The 21,637-nt window shown below is 43.0% G+C and overlaps 1 protein-coding gene across 2 annotated transcripts in view; it reads left to right on the top strand.

Annotated features, from left to right (window-relative positions):
- LOC128701483 (carboxypeptidase B-like) overlaps positions 1-21,637 on the top strand; it is a 176,863-nt gene that overhangs the window by 146,079 nt on the left and 9,147 nt on the right. For both annotated transcript variants that reach the window (XM_070101749.1, XM_070101750.1), the window contains exons 11-12: positions 17,179-17,263; positions 17,624-17,751. In XM_070101749.1, coding sequence (XP_069957850.1) covers positions 17,179-17,263; positions 17,624-17,751 — 213 coding nt within the window. The remainder of the gene's footprint in view (positions 1-17,178; positions 17,264-17,623; positions 17,752-21,637) is intronic.

The raw sequence follows: 21,637 nt of genomic DNA on the forward strand, positions 1-21,637 counted from the left end.
GCAGGGAAGGGGTTGGGTAGGGAGGGAGGTTGGTTTGCTCTGAGGGAGGAGAGAATGTGCTTTCTAGAAGGGCAGGAATTTGCAACTGCAGTGTGTGACCCGCCGCAGTTAGAACATTTAAGGGGGAGGTTGCAAGTATTCCAGAAGTGGCCAGTTGCTGAACATCTGGAGCAGACTTGTGTAGATGTGCATGTGTTTTTGTCGTGGCCGAATTTGTAGCATTTAAGACATTGTGTGATTGGGTGGAAGTTCGGAGTGAAGAGAGCGTTTGGAGGAATGCGGATGGTCTTGGCAAAGATTCCTTGACTGAAGAGTGTAGAGGCGTCAGCAGGAGTAGAACAGCGTATTTTGAGAATGGTAGAGTTTTCTGGTCTGTAAATATCGTCAACAGAGACTTTGTTCTTAGTACTGATATCTTTTATTAAGTCTTCTTTGTCTGTGTCATAGGCTGTCAGGAGAGAGTAGTCTACGTGTTTAGCAATGACTGTGCTTTTGGCACGGTGCTCAGGAGTCCAAATAATGGTGAAGCCTGCGTTGAGAAGTTTTTGTCTGGTATCGCTTGAGGTGTACGCTTCGTAGGAATGTTTGTCAAGAAGGAGTTTGAAGCCTGAGTTGGTTTTGAAGACTTTAAGTTGAGGTGCACCAGTGATCTGATATAATAAATTTTCCGGACAGATAGTGGCATCAGGATTAGAAAATTTGAGGTTTAGCGAGAAGGAATTGGATTTAGTAGAAGCAGAGGCAGGTGTGGGAGGTTGGGGGAGAGTGGAAGGGGGGTGGGAGGTGGAAGGCAACGAAGGCATCGTCTAATTACGAAAAGATGTAATTGGAGGTGACAATCGGCCAAAAAGTGAGAGTACTCAGCTAGGCAAGTACGTGTAAGTAGACACACGTACTTGCCTGGCGCAGGACACTGAGGAGGTGAACTGTAGCTTGATGGAGCACTGTATATCCTGAGTGGTGGCGAGACTGGCTGTATGGCGTGCAGTCAACAGGCGAAGAGAATTCAGGCAGCAAGAGGCTTCCTGCCCTTCGGTCGGCAACCACCGACGCACCAATCCTGATGGTGGAGAGGAAGACGAAGGTCCAGCAAGCACTACTCAAAGCACTACTCAACACGGGGTAATTTCGAGAGAGGCGAGATCGTCGATGTGTTAGGTAAGCACACGTCACCACTCGAGCTATGTCGCTTGATCGCTTCTCACTGTCGAACATTAAAATGGTATAAAATACCGACAGGTTGTTAGGTAAGACACATATGCAACAGTTAGGTATCTTTATTTCGAAACGTTTCGCCTACACAGTAGGCTTCTTCAGTCGAGTACAGAAAAGTTGATAGAAGCAGAAGATACTTGAAGACGATGTAATCAGTCCATCACCCTTAAAGTTTTGAGGTGGTCAGTCCCTCAGTCTGGAGAAGAGCATTGTTCCATTGTCTGAAACAATATGAAGTTGAAGTGACAGGATGGAGCCTTTATATAGTGCCAGGAGGTGAGACGTAGGGAGCTGCCCTCCCAAAGCAACCTACGTCTCACCTCCTGGCACTATATAAGGCTCCATCCTGTCACTTCAACTTCATATTGTTTCAGACAACGGAACAATGCTCTTCTCCAGACTGAGGGACTGACCACCTCAAAACTTTAAGGGTGATGGACTGATTACATCGTCTTCAAGTATCTTCTGCTTCTATCAACTTTTCTGTACTCGACTGAAGAAGCCTACTGTGTAGGCGAAACGTTTCGAAATAAAGATACCTAACTGTTGCATATGTGTCTTACCTAACAATCTGTCGGTATTTTATACCATTTTAATGTTCATTCTGTCAGACACTGCAACACAAGGGTATCTTGGTACAGACCATCAACTTCGACAACCTCTACTAGTGAGAACGGCTGGGTTTGAGAGGGACCTGCCCTCCCAAATCTGCAACCTACGTCTCACCTCCTGGCACTATATAAGCTCCATCCTGTCACTTCAACTTCATATTGTTTCAGACAACGGAACAATGCTCTTCTCCAGACTGAGGGACTGACCACCTCAAAACTTTAAGGGTGATGGACTGATTACATCGTCTTCAAGTATCTTCTGCTTCTATCAACTTTTCTGTACTCGACTGAAGAAGCCTACTGTGTAGGCGAAACGTTTCGAAATAAAGATACCTAACTGTTGCATATGTGTCTTACCTAACAATCTGTCGGTATTTTATACCATTTTAATGTTCATGCTAGAACTTTACCTCCTATACCATGAGCTGCCACTTTTCTTAAGAGTCTCTTGTGAGGTACTCTGTCGAAGGCTTTACTAAAATCCAAATAAACAATATCATATTCCTTATCACTGTCAACTGCCTCAAATGTTCTATTGAAGAACGTCAGTAAGTTTGTCAGGCAGGAACGACCTCTCGTGAATCCATGCTGAGATTCATTTATCAAGTTATGCTCTTCAAGGTGACTTCTGATAATGTCAGCTATAATTGATTCTAATAACTTGCCCACTATAGATGTCAGGCTTATTGGACGGTAATTTGAAGGAGTGGACTTATCCCCTGATTTGAATATAGGAACCACATTAGCCATCTTCCACATCTCTGGCACAACACTGGTAAGGATGGACGCATTGAATACACTCGTTAATGGCTGACTAAGCTCCATCTTGCATTCCTTAAGTACCCTTGAAAACAACTCATCGGGTCCCGGGGACTTATTTTGTTTCAGTTTGTCTATCTGTTTAATAACCATGTCCCTCGTGACAGTAATATTAGTTAACTTAAATTCATCAGGAACTAAATAATTGTTAATTACTGGAATCTCATTTACATCTTCCTGTGTAAAAACTGACAAAAAATAGTCATTAAATAAGGAACACATTTCCAGTTCATTATCCGTCAGCTGTCCATTCCCAGATTTCAGAGGTCCTACTTTTTCCTTCACCTTCGTCCTATACACTTGAAAGAACCCCTTTGGATTAGTCTTTGATTCATTAGCGACTCTAATTTCATAGTCACGTTTAGCCTTTCTAATCGCCTTTTTTACTTCTCTTTTAAGCTGAACATATTGGTCAGTAAGGTTAACCTCTCCTCTTCTGATGCGCCTATAAATTCCCCTTTTCTCCCCTAATAGATGCTTTAACCTCCTGTTAACCCATTTGGGATCGTTATTATTAGACCTAATTTCTCTCTGGGGAATGTATATACTCTGGGCACTGTGTACATTATTAAGAAAACAATCATAAAAGCAGATCCCTTCATATTCATAAGTATGATTATCGTCAATAAAATCATTAGCTAGATAACCCCAATCAAGATTAGACAGATGTTCCCTAAGTCCATTATAATCGGCAGAACGAAAATCGGGGATTTTTACTGTATTATCATTATTCTTGCATTCCCAATTAATGCTAAAGGTGATGGATTTGTGATCACTTGCGCCAAGCTCTTCAGTGATCTCCAGATTATTCACGAGTGTTTCCTTATTTGACAAGACTAGGTCTGAAGATTGAGACACTTATGCAGCATATGGAAATCTTTTTTCAGGAAACGTTTCGCCACACAGTGGCTTCTTCAGTCCAATACAAAGAGGAAGGCGTAAGGAGAGGAGGAGAATGAGGTAATCAGTCCCTCAACCTGGAGTCGATGTGTTCAGTCCATCAATCTTGTAGAATGTACAGCATAGGGCCGTAGACGTGGCTTATATACTGTAGTGAGGTGACGTGAAGCAGATGGAGGCGGGGTCATAGTGGTACCATCCACTAGTGGAAGTAGGTCTTCGTTCAAAGGTTGAACAAGTGTTGAAGAATTCTTTGTAATAAGACCCCATGATGCTGCCGTGTCTGACAGTTGTGATGAATGGTTTGAAAAACCGACAAGTTGAAGATTGAGACACTTATGCAGCATATGGGAATCTTTATTCAGGAAACGTTTCGCCACACAGTGGCTTCATCAGTCCAATACAAAGAGGAAGGCGTAAGGAGAGGAGGAGAATGAGGTAATCAGTCCCTCAACCTGGAGTCGATGTGTTCAGTCCATCAATCTTGTAGAATGTACAGCATAGGGCCGTAGACGTGGCTTATATACTGTAGTGAGGTGACGTGAAGCAGATGGAGGCGGGGTCATAGTGGTACCATCCACTAGTGGAAGTAGGTCTTCGTTCAAAGGTTGAACAAGTGTTGAAGAATTCTTTGTAATAAGACCCCATGATGCTGCCGTGTCTGACAGTTGTGATGAATGGTTTGAAAAACCGACAAGTTGAAGATTGAGACACTTATGCAGCATATGGGAATCTTTATTCAGGAAACGTTTCGCCACACAGTGGCTTCATCAGTCCAATACAAAGAGGAAGGCGTAAGGAGAGGAGGAGAATGAGGTAATCAGTCCCTCAACCTGGAGTCGATGTGTTCAGTCCATCAATCTTGTAGAATGTACATTCTACAAGATTGATGGACTGAACACATCGACTCCAGGTTGAGGGACTGATTACCTCATTCTCCTCCTCTCCTTACGCCTTCCTCTTTGTATTGGACTGATGAAGCCACTGTGTGGCGAAACGTTTCCTGAATAAAGATTTCCATATGCTGCATAAGTGTCTCAATCTTCAACTTGTCGGTTTTTCAAACCATTCATCACAAGACTAGGTCTAGCAAATTATTACCCCTGGTAGGTTCGTTGGTTGGGGGGTTCTCTCTGTCAGGTACACAGAGTTCCTGCGTGTCATATAGTTGTCTCTTCTTTAGTTTGTCAAGCCTGACATTAATTGCAATGATTCTCTGTTGTATGTGCAGGTCTTCAGTCCTGATTCTGTCTCTGAATCTGGTGCCGGTGATGAAGCGGAGGGCTTTGTTTTGGACTCTTTGGAGTTTTAGCATGTTGGTTTTAGTTGTTAATGACATGGGTATGCAAGGGTATTCTAGCAGAGGTCTGATCATCTTGTACAGGTGTTTCTTGATGTGGGAAGGGGTTGCGTTGAATCGGAAAAGTTGACCGAGGTGGGTTTTTGCTAGGTTCACTTTTGTGGTTATGTGGGATGTGGAGTTCAATAATGTGTCGATCTCATACCCCAGGATCTTGTTTGGATTTCTGATGGCGATTCGTGTACCTCTGATGGAAATGTCCCTTTTATCTTCTATGGTTGATGCTAAGCAACCGATGGTGCCGATGAGGACTTTATCTGGGTTGGTTGTGATTCTCCATTTTTTCTTCCGCATTTTCTCTATTGCTCTCCTATGTTTGTTTGAGCCAGAGATGGGGGTTGAAGAGATTACATGGATGACATCGTCTGCAAATTGGGTGATGATGGTATCGTTGTGTTCAGGTTGGGGGAGGTCGTTAACATATATGTTGAAGAGTATAGGGCTGAGGCAAGAGCCTTGTGGTACTCCAGCTGTCGGCAGGAAGGGCGTTGCTGCCGTACCGTGGAAGGTGGGAATGATACTTCTACCTGTTTAGAAGTTGTATATGAGTCTGAGAAAGGTCCAGTTGTGATCTGGGAGGTCTGCAAGTTTGAAGATGAGTCCATCGTGCCACAGGCTGTCGAAGACCTTGTGTACATCCCTAGTTGCGATCAGGGCCAGGTTTCTTTGCTTCCTCATACTGGCCACGGCATCAAAGATGATATTTATCGCATGTTCTGTGCTGCGGTAGGATCTGAAGCCGAACTGCTTTTCGGTGAAAAAGTGGTTGAATTCCATGTAGTAGTTCAGTCTGTTTGAGATTATTTTCTCGAAGACTTTGCCCGTGACTTCGAGTAAGGAGATGGGCCTGTAGTTTTCTGGATTTCAGTTGTCTTTGTTGGGTTTTGCGATGAAAATCATCTTCGCCGTCCTAAATGTCCCTGGGAAGTATCCCGATGCCAAGACGGCATTGAAGACATTCACCAGCGGCATCTTTCAGTTAGGGGGAAGGTACTTTAGCTGTTTTGGTATTAAGCCTGAAGGGCCAGGTGATGACTTGGTACACTGGTGAGTGATCTCTAGGTGTTGTACATTTTGATGGTGACTCTGGTACACTGGTGAGTGACCTTCAGGTGTTGTATATTATAATGGTGACCCTGGTAGAATGGCGAGTGATCTCTAGGTGTTGTACATTTTGATGGTGACTCTGGTACACTGGTGAATGATCTCCAGGTCCTGTACATAATGATGGTGACTCTGGTACACTGGTGAGTGACCTTCAGGTGTACATTATGATGGTGGCTCTGGTAGTCTGCTGGGTGATCTCCAGGTGTTGTACATTACGTGGGTGATCTGGTACACTGGTGAGTGATCTTCAGGTGTTGTATATTATAATGGTGACCCTGGTAGACTGGCGAGTGATCTCTAGGTGCTGTACGTTATGATGGTGGCTCTGGTAGACTGGGGAGTGATCTCCAGGAGTTGTACATTATGATGGTGACCCTGGTAGACTGGCGAGTGATCTCTAGGTGCTGTACGTTATGATGGTGGCTCTGGTAGACTGGGGAGTGATCTCCAGGAGTTGTACATTATAATGGTGACCCTGGTAGACTGGGGAGTGATCTCCAGGTGTTGTACATTATGATGGTGGCTCTGGTAGACTGGGGAGTGATCTCCAGGTGTTGTACATTATGATGGTGGCTCTGGTACACTGGTGAATGATCTCCAGGTGTTGTACGTTACGATGGTGGCTCTGGTACACTGGTGAGTGATCTCCAGGTGTTGTACATTATGATGGTTTCTCTAGTTTCTTCCATGACGATCTGTCTTGTTCCCACCGTGATGGTCAGTCTAATTCTCACTATGACGATAAGTGTAGTTCCCACCTTGACGTTCAGTTTAGTTCCCACTATGATGATCAATGTAGTTCCCACCTTGACATTCAGTCTAGTTCCCACTATGACTATCATTGTAGTTCCCAACTTGACGATCAGTCTAGTTCCCACCTTGACGTTCAGTTTAGTTCCCACTATGACGATCAGTGTAGTTCCCACCTTGACGTTCAGTCTAGTTCCCACTATGACGATCAGTGTAGTTCCCACCTTGGCATTCAGTCTAGTTCCCACTATGACTATCATTGTAGTTCCCACCTTGACGATCAGTCTAGTTCCCACCTTGACGATCAGTCTAGTTCCCACCTTGACGGTCAGTCTAGTTCCCACCTTGACGATCAGTCTAGTTCCCACCTTGACGATCAGTCTAGTTCCCACCTTGACGATCAGTCTAGTTCCCACCTTGACGATCAGTCTAGTTCCCACCTTGACGATCAGTCTAGTTCCCACCTTGACGATCAGTCTAGTTCCCACCTTGACGATCAGTCTAGTTCCCACCTTGACGATCAGTCTAGTTCCCACCTTGACGATCAGTCTAGTTCCCACCTTGACGATCAGTCTAGTTCCCACCTTGACGATCAGTCTAGTTCCCACCTTGACGATCAGTCTAGTTCCCACCTTGACGATCAGTATAGTTCCCACCTTGACGATCAGTCTACGGTCAGTTCCCACCTTGACGATCAGTTCTAGTTCCCACCTTGACGATCAGTCTAGTTCCCACCTTGACAATCAGTCTAGTTCCCACCTTGACGATCAGTCTAGTTTCCACCTTGACGATCAGTCTAGTTCCCACCTTGACGATCAGTCTAGTTCCCACCTTGACGGTCAGTCTAGTTCCCGCCTTGACGATCAGTCTATTTCCCACCTTGACGATCAGTCTAGTTCCCACCTTGAAGATCAGTATAGTTCCCACCTTGACGATCAGTGTAGTTCCCACCTTGACGATCAATCTAGTTCCCACCTTGACGGTCAGTCTAGTTCCCACCGTGACGATCAGTCTAGTTCCCACCTTGACGATCAGTCTAGTTCCCACCTTGACGAACAGTCTAGTTCCCTCCTTGACGTTCCCACCTTGAAGAACAGTCAGTCTAGTTCCCACCTTGACGATCAGTCTAGTTCCCACCTTGACGATCAGTCTAGTTCCCACCTTGACGATCAGTATAGTTCCCACCTTGACGATCAGTCTAGTTCCCACCTTGACGATCAGTCTAGTTCCCACCTTGACGATCAGTCTAGTTCCCACCTTGACGATCAGTCTAGTTCCCACCTTGACGATCAGTCTAGTTCCCACCTTGAAGATCAGTATAGTTCCCACCTTGACGATCAGTGTAGTTCCCACCTTGACGATCAATCTAGTTCCCACCTTGACGGTCAGTCTAGTTCCCACCGTGACGATCAGTCTAGTTCCCACCTTGACGAACAGTCTAGTTCCCACCTTGACGGTCAGTCTAGTTCCCACCGTGACGATCAGTCTAGTTCCCACCTTGACGATCAGTCTAGTTCCCACCTTGACGGTCAGTCTAGTTCCCACCTTGACGGTCAGTCTAGTTCCCACCTTGACGATCAGTCTAGTTCCCACCTTGACGATCAGTCTAGTTCCCACCTTGACGATCAGTCTAGTTCCCACATTGACTATCAGTCTAGTTCCCATCTTGACGATCAGTCTAGTTCCCACCTTGAAGATCAGTATAGTTCCCACCTTGACGATCAGTGTAGTTCCCACCTTGACGATCAATCTAGTTCCCACCTTGACGGTCAGTCTAGTTCCCACCTTGACGAACAGTCTAGTTCCCACCTTGACGATCAGTGTAGTTCCCACCTTGACGATCAGTCTAGTTCCCACCTTGACGGTCAGTCTAGTTCCCACCTTGACGATCAGTCTAGTTCCCACCTTGACGATCAGTCTAGTTCCCACCTTGACGATCAGTCTAGTTCCCACCTTGACGGTCAGTCTAGTTCCCACCTTGACGATCAGTCTAGTTCCCACCTTGACGATCAGTCTAGTTCCCACCTTGAAGATCAGTATAGTTCCCACCTTGACGATCAGTGTAGTTCCCACCTTGACGATCAGTCTAGTTCCCACCTTGACGGTCAGTCTAGTTCCCACCTTGACGATCAGTCTACGGTCAGTTAGTTCCCACCTTGACGAACAGTCTAGTTCCCACGATCAGTCTAGTTCCCACCTTGAAGAACAGTCTAATTCCCACCTTGACGGTCAGTGTAGTTCCCACCTTGACGATCAGTCTAGTTCCCACCTTGACGATCAGTCTAGTTCCCACCTTTACGATCAGTCTAGTTCCCACCTTGACGATAAATCTAGTTCCCACCTTGACTATCAGTCTAGTTCCCATCTTGACGATCAGTCTAGTTCCCACCTTGACGGTCAGTCTAGTTCCCACCTTGACGATCAGTCCAAGATCAGTATAGTTCCCACCTTGACGATCAGTCTAGTTCCCACCTTGATGGTCCCACCTTGACGTCTAGTTCCCACCTTGACGATCAGTCTAGTTCCCACCTTGACGATCAGTCTAGTTCCCACCTTGACGATCAGTCTAGTTCCCACCTTGACGATCAGTCTAGTTCCCACCTTGACGATCAGTCTAGTAGTTCCCACCTTGACGATCAGTCTAGTTCCCACCTTGACGTCTAGTCCAGTCTAGTTCCTTGACGATCAGTCTAGTTCCCACCTTGACGATCAGTCTAGTTCCCACCTTGACGATCAGTCTAGTTCCCGATCAGTCTAGTTCCCACCTTGACGATCAGTCTCAGTCCCACCTTGAGGTCAGTCCCCACCTTGACGATCAGTCTAGTTCCCACCTTGACGATCAGTCTAGTTCCCACCTTGACGATCAGTCTAGTTCCCACCTTGACGATCAGTCTAGTCCCACCTTGAGTTCCCCACCTTGACGATCAGTCTAGTTCCCACCTTGACGATCAGTCTAGTTCCCACCTTGACGATCAGTCTAGTTCCCACCTTGACGATAAGTCTAGTTCCCACCTTGACGATCAGTCTAGTTCCCACCTTGACGATCAGTCTAGTTCCCACCTTGACGATCAGTCTAGTTCCCACCTTGACGATCAGTCTAGTTCCCACCTTGACGATCAGTCTAGTTCCCACCTTGACGATCAGTCTAGTTCCCACCTTGACGATCAGTCTAGTTCCCACCTTGACGATCAGTCTAGTTCCCACCTTGACGATCAGTCTAGTTCCCACCTTGACGATCAGTCTAGTTCCCACCTTGACGATCAGTCTAGTTCCCACCTTGACGATCAGTCTAGTTCCCACCTTGACGATCAGTCTAGTTTCCACCTTCAGTCTAGTTCCCACCTTGACGATCAGTCTAGTTCCCACCTTGACGATCAGTCTAGTTCCCACCTTGACGATCAGTCAGTTGTAGTTCCCACCGTAGTCTAGGTCCCACCGTGACGATCAGTCTAGTTCCCACCTTGACGATCAGTCTAGTTCCCACCTTGACGATCAGTCTAGTTCCCACCTTGACGATCAGTCTAGTTCCCACCTTGACGATCAGTCTAGTTCCCACCTTGACGATCAGTCTAGTTCCCACCTTGACGATCAGTCTAGTTCCCACCTTGACGATCAGTCTAGTTCCCACCGTGACGGTCAGTCTAGTTCCCACCTTGACGATCAGTCTAGTTCCCACCTTGACGATCAGTCTAGTTCCCACCTTGACGATCAGTCTAGTTCCCACCTTGACGGTCAGTCTAGTTCCCACCTTGACGATCAGTCTAGTTCCCACCTTGACGATCAGTCTAGTTCCCACCTTGACGATCAGTCTAGTTCCCACCTTGACGATCAGTCTAGTTCCCACCTTGACGATCAGTCTAGTTCCCACCTTGACGATCAGTCTAGTTCCCACCTTGACGATCAGTCTAGTTCCCACCTTGACGGTCAGTCTAGTTCCCACCTTGACGATCAGTCTAGTTCCCACCTTGACGATCAGTCTAGTTCCCACCTTGACGAACAGTCTAGTTCCCACCTTGACGGTCAGTCTAGTTCCCACCGTGACGATCAGTCTAGTTCCCACCTTGACGATCAGTCTAGTTCCCACCTTGACGAACAGTCTAGTTCCCACCTTGACGATCAGTCTAGTTCCCACCTTGACGGTCAGTCTAGTTCCCACCTTGAAGAACAGTCTAATTCCCACCTTGACGGTCAGTCTAGTTCCCACCTTGACGGTCAGTCTAGTTCCCACCGTGACGATCAGTCTAGTTCCCACATTGACGGTCAGTCTAGTTCCCACCGTGACGATCAGTCTAATTCCCACCGTGACGGTCAGTCTAGTTCCCACCTTGACGATCAGTCTAGTTCCCACCGTGACGGTCAGTCTAGTTCCCACCTTGACGGTCAGTCTAGTTCCCACCGTGACGGTCAGTCTAGTTCCCACCTTGACGATCAGTCTAGTTCCCGCCTTGACGATCAGTCTAGTTCCCACCTTGACGATCAGTCTAGTTCCCACCTTGACGATCAGTCTAGTTCCTACCTTGACGATCAGTCTAGTTCCCACCTTGACTCATCAGTCTAGTTCCCACCTTGATTATGTATCGACTTTTTTCATGATTATTACTGAATTTAATGATAGTGACTCTTTGTTCTGCCATCATGTTACTTACACCTAGTTCCCCATGATGGTGAGTCTTGTTCCCCCTGATTGTGACGCAAGTCCTCCCTCATGATGATGACGTGAGCTCCCCTTGACAGTGACATTGTCTTCCCATATGATACTGACGTTAATTATGTTCAAGAAATTTACTTTCGCTCCCCTAAAATTGTGACTAATTTTATCATAATGGTGACTAACTATTTCATGACAATAGATCAAGGTTCCTCATTATAATGGTTCTGTTTCCTTACGTGAAGGAGACTCTAGTTCTCTTGTAAAGGTGACTTTAAATCCCTTTTGATAATGATTCTAATTCCCCAAAGCCAGTGACTAATTCCCCTATGATGGTGACTGTAATTTAACTATAATGTCTCACGAAATCGTAATGACACGATTGCAAACAAACCATACCACTGGCGGGATTTGAACCTGCGGTCAGAGAGTCTCAAAACTCCAGACTGTCGCGTTAGCCACTGGACCAGCTAGCCACTTTTAATACACAAGCAACTACTTTGAACTTCCCTCCTCCCCTTGACGAGTGCAGCAGGGATAGTGTGTATACCAAACATGAATTTACTTGCAGACGTTCAGACCGCAGTACACGGGCGAAGTGCAAGAAATAATGAGGATTACAATTTTCCAACTAAATGTTCAACATTTCTTTAATAACCGTTACCTCCTTGAAGTTGAACTACATAATTACAGTCCCGATGTAATACTCTTGAATGAGACAGCTGCGAGAGTTGATCAACATATTAAATTACGTGGTTACTCTACTTTGGAGAAATCGAGAGGATCCTATAGTGGCGAAGCCATCTTAGTTAAATTAGGCTATGCATTTAAAAATATTCACGTTGATGAAGATAACATTCTTGCAATAGAAATGACGACGTCTCATGGCCAACTAGTGATAGGAACTGGATATTTTCCCCCGAGACAACAATGTATAGAGAAAATTCCTCTACATAGGATATTAAGCAGGAATATTCCAACAATTCTAGCGGGAGATTTTAATGCTCATCACCCTGCCCTCTTTAACTGTGGAGCTGGTAATCCACTGGGCGACTTGAAAGGAAAACAACTATTTAATATCATGACAGCCAGAAACTTGTCATTTCAAGGCCCATTCTTTAAATCGTATATTGGTCCTCATCCAGGTACACCAGATATAGTCCTGACAAACAGAGACTGTGACATCTTTCACTGTCATATATCTCCTGGTGGAAACGTAGGATCTGACCATATCCCTGTTATAATACAACTACAAACTTCTCCATTTAGAATACCTGTACCTCCTAAACCCAATCTTAACACCCTAGGATTTGATCCCTTCAGGGCATTTCTGGGTGACGATGAAATTGTGTCATTGGAAAATCTACCTTCCACTGCAATTGACGACGCGATCAGGTCCCTTCACAATCGAATAATTGATGCTACTAATGTAACTTGCCAATTAGCTTCCACAAAGATCTACCAACAATATAAACCTACGAGGGAAATTAGAGACGCTTTGAGAAATTATCAAACAGAATGTCGAAGGCATCTTCAAACGCGACAACCACCATTAGCTACACTGCACAGATTAACGCAAGAATTAATTAACATGATTAGTCATCACAAACGTGACTTATGGAAATTGCTAGTTCTCCAAGCTAATCAGTATAAACGTGAGCCAGCAAAATTTTGGAGTAAGATCCGACAACTTTTAGGGGCAAAGCACAAGGCTCCTAACTACCTAATTCATACCTTCACTGACGAGGATGATGAAGATGTTGAGATTAAACTTGATGATCCACAGGAGAAAATTCTCTCCCACAATAACAGTCGTCGATTTAACAATAATCACTATCAGTTGGTAAATGAATGGATAGATGAGAACTTAGATGACCTACAACCACTACCTTCCATCGATACATCAACTCTTGAAGATGCCCACCCGCTTACTAGACCTAATACATTACTCGAGATGTGTCAGGTTATTGGAAGAATGCGAAATAGAGCCCCTGTTCTCTCTGGAATAACAATGAAACAAATAAAGTTCCTACCCAGAAATTGTAAACAGTCTTTGGTTAATATCTTTAATACCATCTTGGCCTCAGGACATTTTCCAGTTGTTTTTAAGACTGCTAGGATGATCTTTCTTGCTAAGCCCAATAAAGACATCCATCAACCAGGGAACTATCGACCTATATCTTTACTTGAAGTCACTGGAAAATTTCTTGAGAAGATCATTTCCAGCAGACTGAACTACTATATGGAGTTTAATCACCTTTTTACTGAAAAACAGTTTGGCTTTAGAACACATAGAGGAACCCATCATGCAATTAATATTATTTTCGATACTGTTGCAAGTCTAAAGCATCAGGGCAATCTTGCCCTAATTGCCACCAGAGATGTTCATAAAGTTTTTGATAGCTTATGGCATGATGGTCTTATATACAAATTTATTGACCTACCAGACCATAACTGGACCTTTCTCAGTTTAATATATAACTTCTTAACTCAAAGAAAAATCATTCCCACCTTTCACGGCAGGTCGACAGAGCCTTTTATACCAACAGCTGGTGTCCCACTAGGTTCTTGTCTTAGTCCAATTCTATTCAACATTTATGTGAATGATCTTCCTCAACCAGAGTTTATTGATACAATTATAACGCAATTTGCAGATGATGTTATCCATGTCGTCTCATCAATTCCTGTAACAGGAAAATACAAGTATGAGAGAGTCAAAGAAAAAATGAATATTGAACTTCATCGAACATCTAATTGGGAAAAGAAATGGAGAATTACGACCAACCCTGACAAAGTCCTTGTTAGCACGATAGGATGTTTTGCATCAACCATCGAAGATAAAGAGGGCATCTCCATCAGAGGATATGAAATAGACAGGCTGCTCCTCTCAACATCTTATAGCCAAAGCCGGTCTTAACAGTCTCTTTAGATTCAATCAAGCCCCTTCACATGTCAAAAAACATCTGTATAAAATGATAATAAGACCTATACTCGAATACCCATGTGTCCCAATGTCATTAACAACAAAGACCAACATGCTACGGTTGCAACGGGTCCAGAATAGAGCTCTCCGCTTCATTACGGGCACCAGGAGGAGGGACAGAGTTAAAATGGCAGATTTACACGTACAACAAGATATTACTGCCTTAAATATACGCCTTGACACCCTGAAGAAGAAACAACTATATGCAATGCAAGAACTTTACATGCCAGATAGAGAACATCCTCTCCAAGTTGAAAATACCACGGATTATAACATCAATACTCCTCACAGGACTCAAAGAATGACTCTCCCACAGAGGGTCCGTTGTTTTATCCATAAAGACGATTACCATCGACCAATGATCTTGAGCAACCTCCCTGCAGATGAAGATGATTGGATAACACCAGAACCCTTCTATGTATACTAAGAAAATCATCGCCCCCAATTAGGGAGACATCATGTATAACATTCTACTGTTAAAATTATGCTACATTTACTATGGCGGGACACCACCTTGTAAGAAACTAATGTGTCAAGTAATTCTTTATAAACTGGCCAGAAAATTATTGCCTTCATTGTCGTTTAAATATCCGCTGTGCAATCGCAAGAAAAAAAAAGAAAAAAAAAAGCAATTGCATCTTGTATATTTACTACCAATTCAGAGTCATGTACTTATATATCTGTTATATCTATGTGACTCTGATGGGTTAGTATTATACCCCTTCAAGAATATTTTATTATTCCACATACACTTTTTAAATTACACCAAAGTGGTTGGGCCACTTACCTTTTATATCCTACCTCTCTCCCCCCTCCCACCCTTTTCCAAGATTTCTATCCTTACCCATCCTTCTTCCTTACCCATCTTACCAAAACTCTGGTCATAAGAAGAAGAAGAAGGAAGGTTAGCATAGGCACCACTGTGACCACAAATGCAAGATTTTACAGACGAATCTCCAGCTAGCGTGGTCGTGACGAACTCTAGCTCAAGTCCCCTCAATGCCGTCAACATGCAATCGTGTCATTACGATTTCGTGAACCATGTTGACGGCATTGAGGGGACTTGAGCTAGAGTTCGTCACGGCCACTCTAGCTGGAGATACGTCTGTAAAAACTTGCATTTGTGGTCACAGTGGTGCCTATGCTAACCTTCCTATGGTGTAGAAATATACCTAGTTGGATGAATCTTATTGTGGCTAGCTGGTCCAGTGACTAACGCGACGGTCTGGAGTTTTGAGACTCTCTGACCGCGAGTTCAAATCCCGCCCGTGGTATGATTTAACTATAATATTTAATTTATTTTCGTCTATGATAATAAGTTGTTTCGCCTAATGATTAAATCTTTATTTCCCATGATTGTGACTTTAATTCCTCCTCTGGTGACTCAAGTTCTCTTTGATAATGGCTTACTTCCCATAGTGACTAGTTACCCTGATAGTGACTAACTACTTTCATCGATGGTGACTCTAGTTACTCTTATGATTTTGCTTATGGCTGTCTCTGTGATAGTGGTTCTAGTTCCCCCATGATATAGTGGCTCTTGTTCAAACATAATGCTGACTCTAGCTTTCTTATGATAGTGACTCTAGCTTCCTTTTAATAGTGACTTTATCTCTACTATTCTTATGATAGTGACTAATTCTTCATGATGGTAAGTTTAGTTTCAGTTATTATGGATATTCTTGTCCCTCATTTGATAGTGACTTTAAATTTTCAAATGGTGATTAATCTCAATAATGATGAGTAATTCCCCCATGATAGTGACTTATTCTCTCATGATGGTGTCCTTAGTTCCCGTGATGGTGACTCTAGTTCTACATGATCTTCCCTCTAATTCTCTCTCAATGGTGACTCTAGTTACCCTTAATGGTAATTAGTTTCCACATGATGGAGAACGCTAGTTCCCATGATGGAAACTACTGATCACTATCTCTCATCATAGTGACTGCAGTTACCTAATTTTCACAATAATGGTGACATCAGCTCTTTTCCCCTCATTAAAGTGACTTCAGTTCTCCTAATTATTTTAACGCAAGTTCTTTTCATAAAACAGATTCCGTTTCTTCCATTTTAAAGACTGCAGTTCCTAAACCTACTTAAGGTACTCAAGTTTGTCTTCTAATACTTATGAATCTCGTCCCTCTTTATACCTTCAGTTCTTTCCTGCAGATCCTGTTTCCTCTATGAGTGTGTCAGCAAGTTTTTCTCCGGTCAGGAACACAAATCCAGTGTTCCTTCGTGGTTAGCTGCTCCAGTTTTTTTTTTTTTTTTGACGATTTTCATTTTCTTTTTTTATAGATCCTTCGTGTTTTTAAATATTTCTTACATTATAGCTTAGTGAATTATTAGATCAAATGCAATTCATTTTCCCTAAATTTATACATAACGTTTGAGAAGTTACAGTAGAACGTTGACATTGTTATCCAGTCAATTTTCCAGAATAAATGCTGCCAGTGTAACTTATCTAGCTTACTGATGTGTATATTTTAAGCAGTTTAATCATTGTCTTCGCAAGTATATTTGCAAATTGGATTTTGTCTCAAATACCGTAGAAATTCCTTTGCTCAGATCTTGGTGTCCAGTAGCTCAAAAGTAGAGAATACAGCTCACAGCTGAAGAGATCGTGGTAAACCAGAGTGCTGGACAACGGTTGTTTTCGTGTGTCTGCCCGACCTAAGGTAAGGCAGAGCTTTGAAAGTCTACTGTAAAATGATTTTAGCCTGGATTCAATTTTTCCACTTAAATAGGAAAGCATAAATTACCTCTCGTCGTTTTCCATTTGAAGGAAAGAGTGGGAAAAGACATGGTCGAGTCCATCTTTTCTGGCGAGCGAGTCTCCTACATAGCGGGAACCTTCGGAGAACTCTTCTGTGAGTCCACGTATTTATAATTCGGTTTGTTGCAAATGTTTGTAGCATAAATGTTGTTAGAAAATATATCATTGTTAGAAAACCAAACACAAAAGTGCAGTTAACACTAATCAATGTCACGGAGACGCCCACGCAGAGAAAAATGAAACAGAAGATTCGAAGTGCTCTCAGTATTTCGATCTACCAGTATCGATGGTAGATTGAAGTACATAGTAATATTCATATCTTCATTATTTTCGCTATGTGGATGTGTTTATGCAGTACTAAGAAAGTTTAAAGTTAGAAGTAAATAATATATGGAATAAGTAAGGAATGAGCTCAAAAGCATCACTAAACGGAAAGGCATTCTGCTGTTTTTAGACACGGTGTCAGGGACATCAGGAGACTACGCAGCAGGTGTTGGAGAGATACCTCTCGTATATACACTGGAACTTAGGGACACTGGAGCCGCAGGGTTTATTCTACCCAAGGAACTCATCATACCTACGGTGAGTACCTATCGCACCTCTCTCTCCCTCTCTATATCTAGCTATCAGTCTATCTCACCTTATATAAGAAAGTTATCAACTAATACCTTTATTAAATTATTGTTATAAATTATAAAAATAGGACACTGGGTGACGTTAGAGTCATTTGTGCACCAGAGATTTTACTTGGTCATATGACTTTAATTCTTCAGCATAATTATTCATAGAATGAATTATCTCAGAGGAAGTAATGATCTTGAGACGAGTACGACAAGAGGTTGGGCAATGTTTGCTGCCCGTCTTGTGCTACTGAAGCTGTCTGTTACTGTCATCTTACTGTCCATCTTGTACATAACAATGAAGCCACCCACATCTCTCCGTTATTCTTGGCTCCACTTAAATGGCAAATTCATCCTGTTTGGGTCCATGCCAGAGAAAAGTTGTTTTGCTTAGTTTTCTATTCTGCTAATAAGTCGTAGATGAGACGAGTGGCAAGTAATCCAAGGAAGTGGCGCATACTTTAGATGTGAGCGTACTAGTACTTAGTGGAAATATAAACACATATGCAGTATAATGTGATCCTTTATTGACAACGTTTCGCCCACATAGTGGGCTTTATCAAGTCACAAACAGATCTGTTTGTGACTTGAAAACGCCCACTGTGTGGGCAAAACGTTGTCAATAAAGGATCACGTAATATTGCATATGTGTTTATATTTCCACTGTGTCGGTATTTTATACCATTTATTTCCACTAGTACTTCGTACAGGGATCTTGTAGCCACTACTGTCGGGTAGGTACAAGATATGCCTTAGGGCTCTTAATTTATTGGCTGTTTAGCTTGCATGGTTTACCGTGTGATTTTTCACAGACATTTTGTTTGGAATCAATTTTTCCCGTAGGATATCCACTTTGATTCCTGGGTTCTTGCACTTTCGTTCATTCTCACCATTGCTTTAGTATTAACATCATGCTATCTAAAAACCATCATTTGCATTTCTTCCGAAGCAAATGTAATCTGCCATCGTTTTAACCATTGACTGACTCACCTCGGGTCGTCCTGACCCAACAGCACTGGTTTACAGCAAGTGAAAACTGAAATACACCTGTGGAACCTGGCTTTTACAGAAATGGAAAAACACCTTTTTCTCTTCCGCTAGCTGCGGGAGAGAAAAAGGTGTACTGGACTGCTGGCAAACTATCGTGGACAGGCGATCTTAACAATGCAAGACAAGCCACAAAGGGTGGAAATCTTAAGCTCAAGAAAGCGCTTTCACAGTTCTCAGTGCGTCATCAGGAGCTGTGCAATGTCTCAAAGACAGCAACAGGAGAAATGAGGGAAAGTTTTTTCAGAGTATGGAAGTATGGATGGCACCCACCAGTACCTCTGAGTAAGGGAGACCCGGCCGAATTTCAACCACCCACCGGTCCCCCCACACCCCACCCCATATGGGATCGGGTAGGGGTAGGCCTCGTACTTTGCAGATAGCATGAGGTAAAGTAACTAGGAGATAGTTAATAGCCAACCCTAAGCCTCTAACAGCTGGGAACAAGTTGTGTGATGTAAGAACATACATTACAGTAGTGGATCATCCACATACCGAATGTAACGATTGTGTTCAATATTCTAACTAAAGTAATGGAAGGAATAAATATCCTTATTTTGTTAAGTGACAATATCCGATGTCCCAGAATCTTCTAGAATATTCAGGAAATACTATCGGTGTAAATTAATACGCCTGTATGATTTCTCCTTTTCAGGCAATTCTGGAATTTTTCTTTTTACTGCCACTACTATCATTATTATTATATTACTAACAGCCTAATTCAGTAAACCACTAAACTAGTTGTAATCATCATGTTGCAGTCAGCTATGTGTACTTTATCTTGCTGTACCTAGACGGCTTAGGACCTCAATACATCACTCGGTTTGCCTCTTTTATGGGCTACCCTAGGATATTCAAACATACTCACCCATACTTAAATGAACCCCCCTTACTACTGTTTGCAGTAGTAACTGCATGGGTTATATCAACGGTCACGGCAGACCTAACATGTTATATTTCGATGTACGTGGCGGACTTAACAGGATGTTGTATATTATATCAACATTCACGACAGGCATACCATGATATTCAGTTTACAGACTTTAGTCTAACATAACCAGAAGATCACGAGACTCCCTGGCATAAAGAGTAATCCTGCACTATTGTATAACATTGTTGCTTAAGGCTCTGCACAATAGACTCGACTAAATAGCTGTCGAGTTTACACAGCCCATAATTTGAGTTATATACGGCATTCCTATCATGTTTGAAGAAAAGGAACTCACGTTTCTTTCCATGATGGTACTGTTGGGTACAATTATCTGGGTGGCAGCCCACCCCAGTGGGTAATTACAAGAGCTAACATGGTTAAAGATTGCATTCTACACCCGGTTCATCCTGATTGAGTATTAGTGTTGGGATAATCTGGTTTCTAGTGGTTTACCTGTCTGGCCAATGTATGAGAGTGTTGGGATAATCTGGTTTCTAGTGGTTTACCTGTCTGGCCAATGTATGAGAGTGGGCAAAGAGTGCATGGGACCTTGTAAACACTACCCACATTATTAGGCAGTGTGTTTTTAATCAGTCTCTGTTTCACTGTCCCAGTGTTTCTGAAAATAAGATTTATGTTGAACTTTAGTGTCTCGCTCAGGCAGACCAAATTATAATTGTATGGCAATACCAGTACATTTTTCTTGGCAGGCATTTCCTTAGGTTCAGTCATGTAAAAAGTCTTCCTAGCTGTCAGTAACGCCTTCTCAACTAAATTCCTGGAGTATCTCAGTTTTGTGGCTATGTTCAATAGCTTATTGATTTCATCTTCTAAATACACAGGACTGCAGATATGCAAAACTCTCGTGATCACTGTAAGGAAAATACTCCTTTTAACCCTAGATTCGTGTTTGCAATAATAATGAATGTATGACAACACATTGGTGGTCTTCCTGTAAATTGTAAATTTGAATCTTCTGTAGACACGATGGATTAAAACATCTAGGAAAGGTAGAGTGTTATCTATTTCATGTTCTGTTGTGAACCTAATAGAAGGTACCAGATCATTGAGTGTAAGTAGGAACTCATCAATGTTATGATCTCTAGGCCAAAGGCAAAAAAATCATCAGTACATCAGAACTACCTCATTTCTCCTGTTTCTGCTTTTACAACATTGCACAGCTCCTGATGACGTACTGACACTATTGCAAACAAACCATACCACGGGTGGGGTTAGAATCCGCGATCAGAGAGTCAAAAAGCTCCAGACCGACGTGACAAATAATTTCAGATGAGAATCTTGCTTGATGATCTGGAGAGAATGATGTTGTGGTCGAAGAAGTGGCAGATGCAGTTTAATGTTGACAAATGAACGGTTGTAATCCTAGAAAAAGGACAATATCTATGGCATTTACTATCGAAATAATTCAGATATTAACCGAACCGACCGACACATAACACATAACAAAAAAAGTATCCAAAATGGTGGGGATCCTCTCCAAGATACGATACTACGTGCCGCAAACTGCCCTTCTCACACTATACCATTCACTTATATATCCATACCTCACCTATGCTATCTGTGCTTGGGGATCAACTGCAGCAACACACCTAAAGCCAATAATAACCCAACAAAAAGCCGCAGTAAGAATAATCACTAAATCCCATCCCTGGCAACACCCCCCACTCTTCATAGATCTAAACTTACTCCCTGTTCAGTACATCCACACTTACTACTGTGCAATCTATATCTACAGGACCTTAAATTCCAATATTAACCTTGACCTAAAACGCTTTCTTGATAGTTGTGACAGAACCCACAGGCATAACACCAGACGCAAACATCTCTATGACATTCCCCGTGTTCGACT

The sequence above is a fragment of the Cherax quadricarinatus genome, chromosome 78 (assembly GCF_038502225.1).
Source record: "Cherax quadricarinatus isolate ZL_2023a chromosome 78, ASM3850222v1, whole genome shotgun sequence".
Classification (NCBI taxonomy): domain Eukaryota; kingdom Metazoa; phylum Arthropoda; class Malacostraca; order Decapoda; family Parastacidae; genus Cherax; species Cherax quadricarinatus.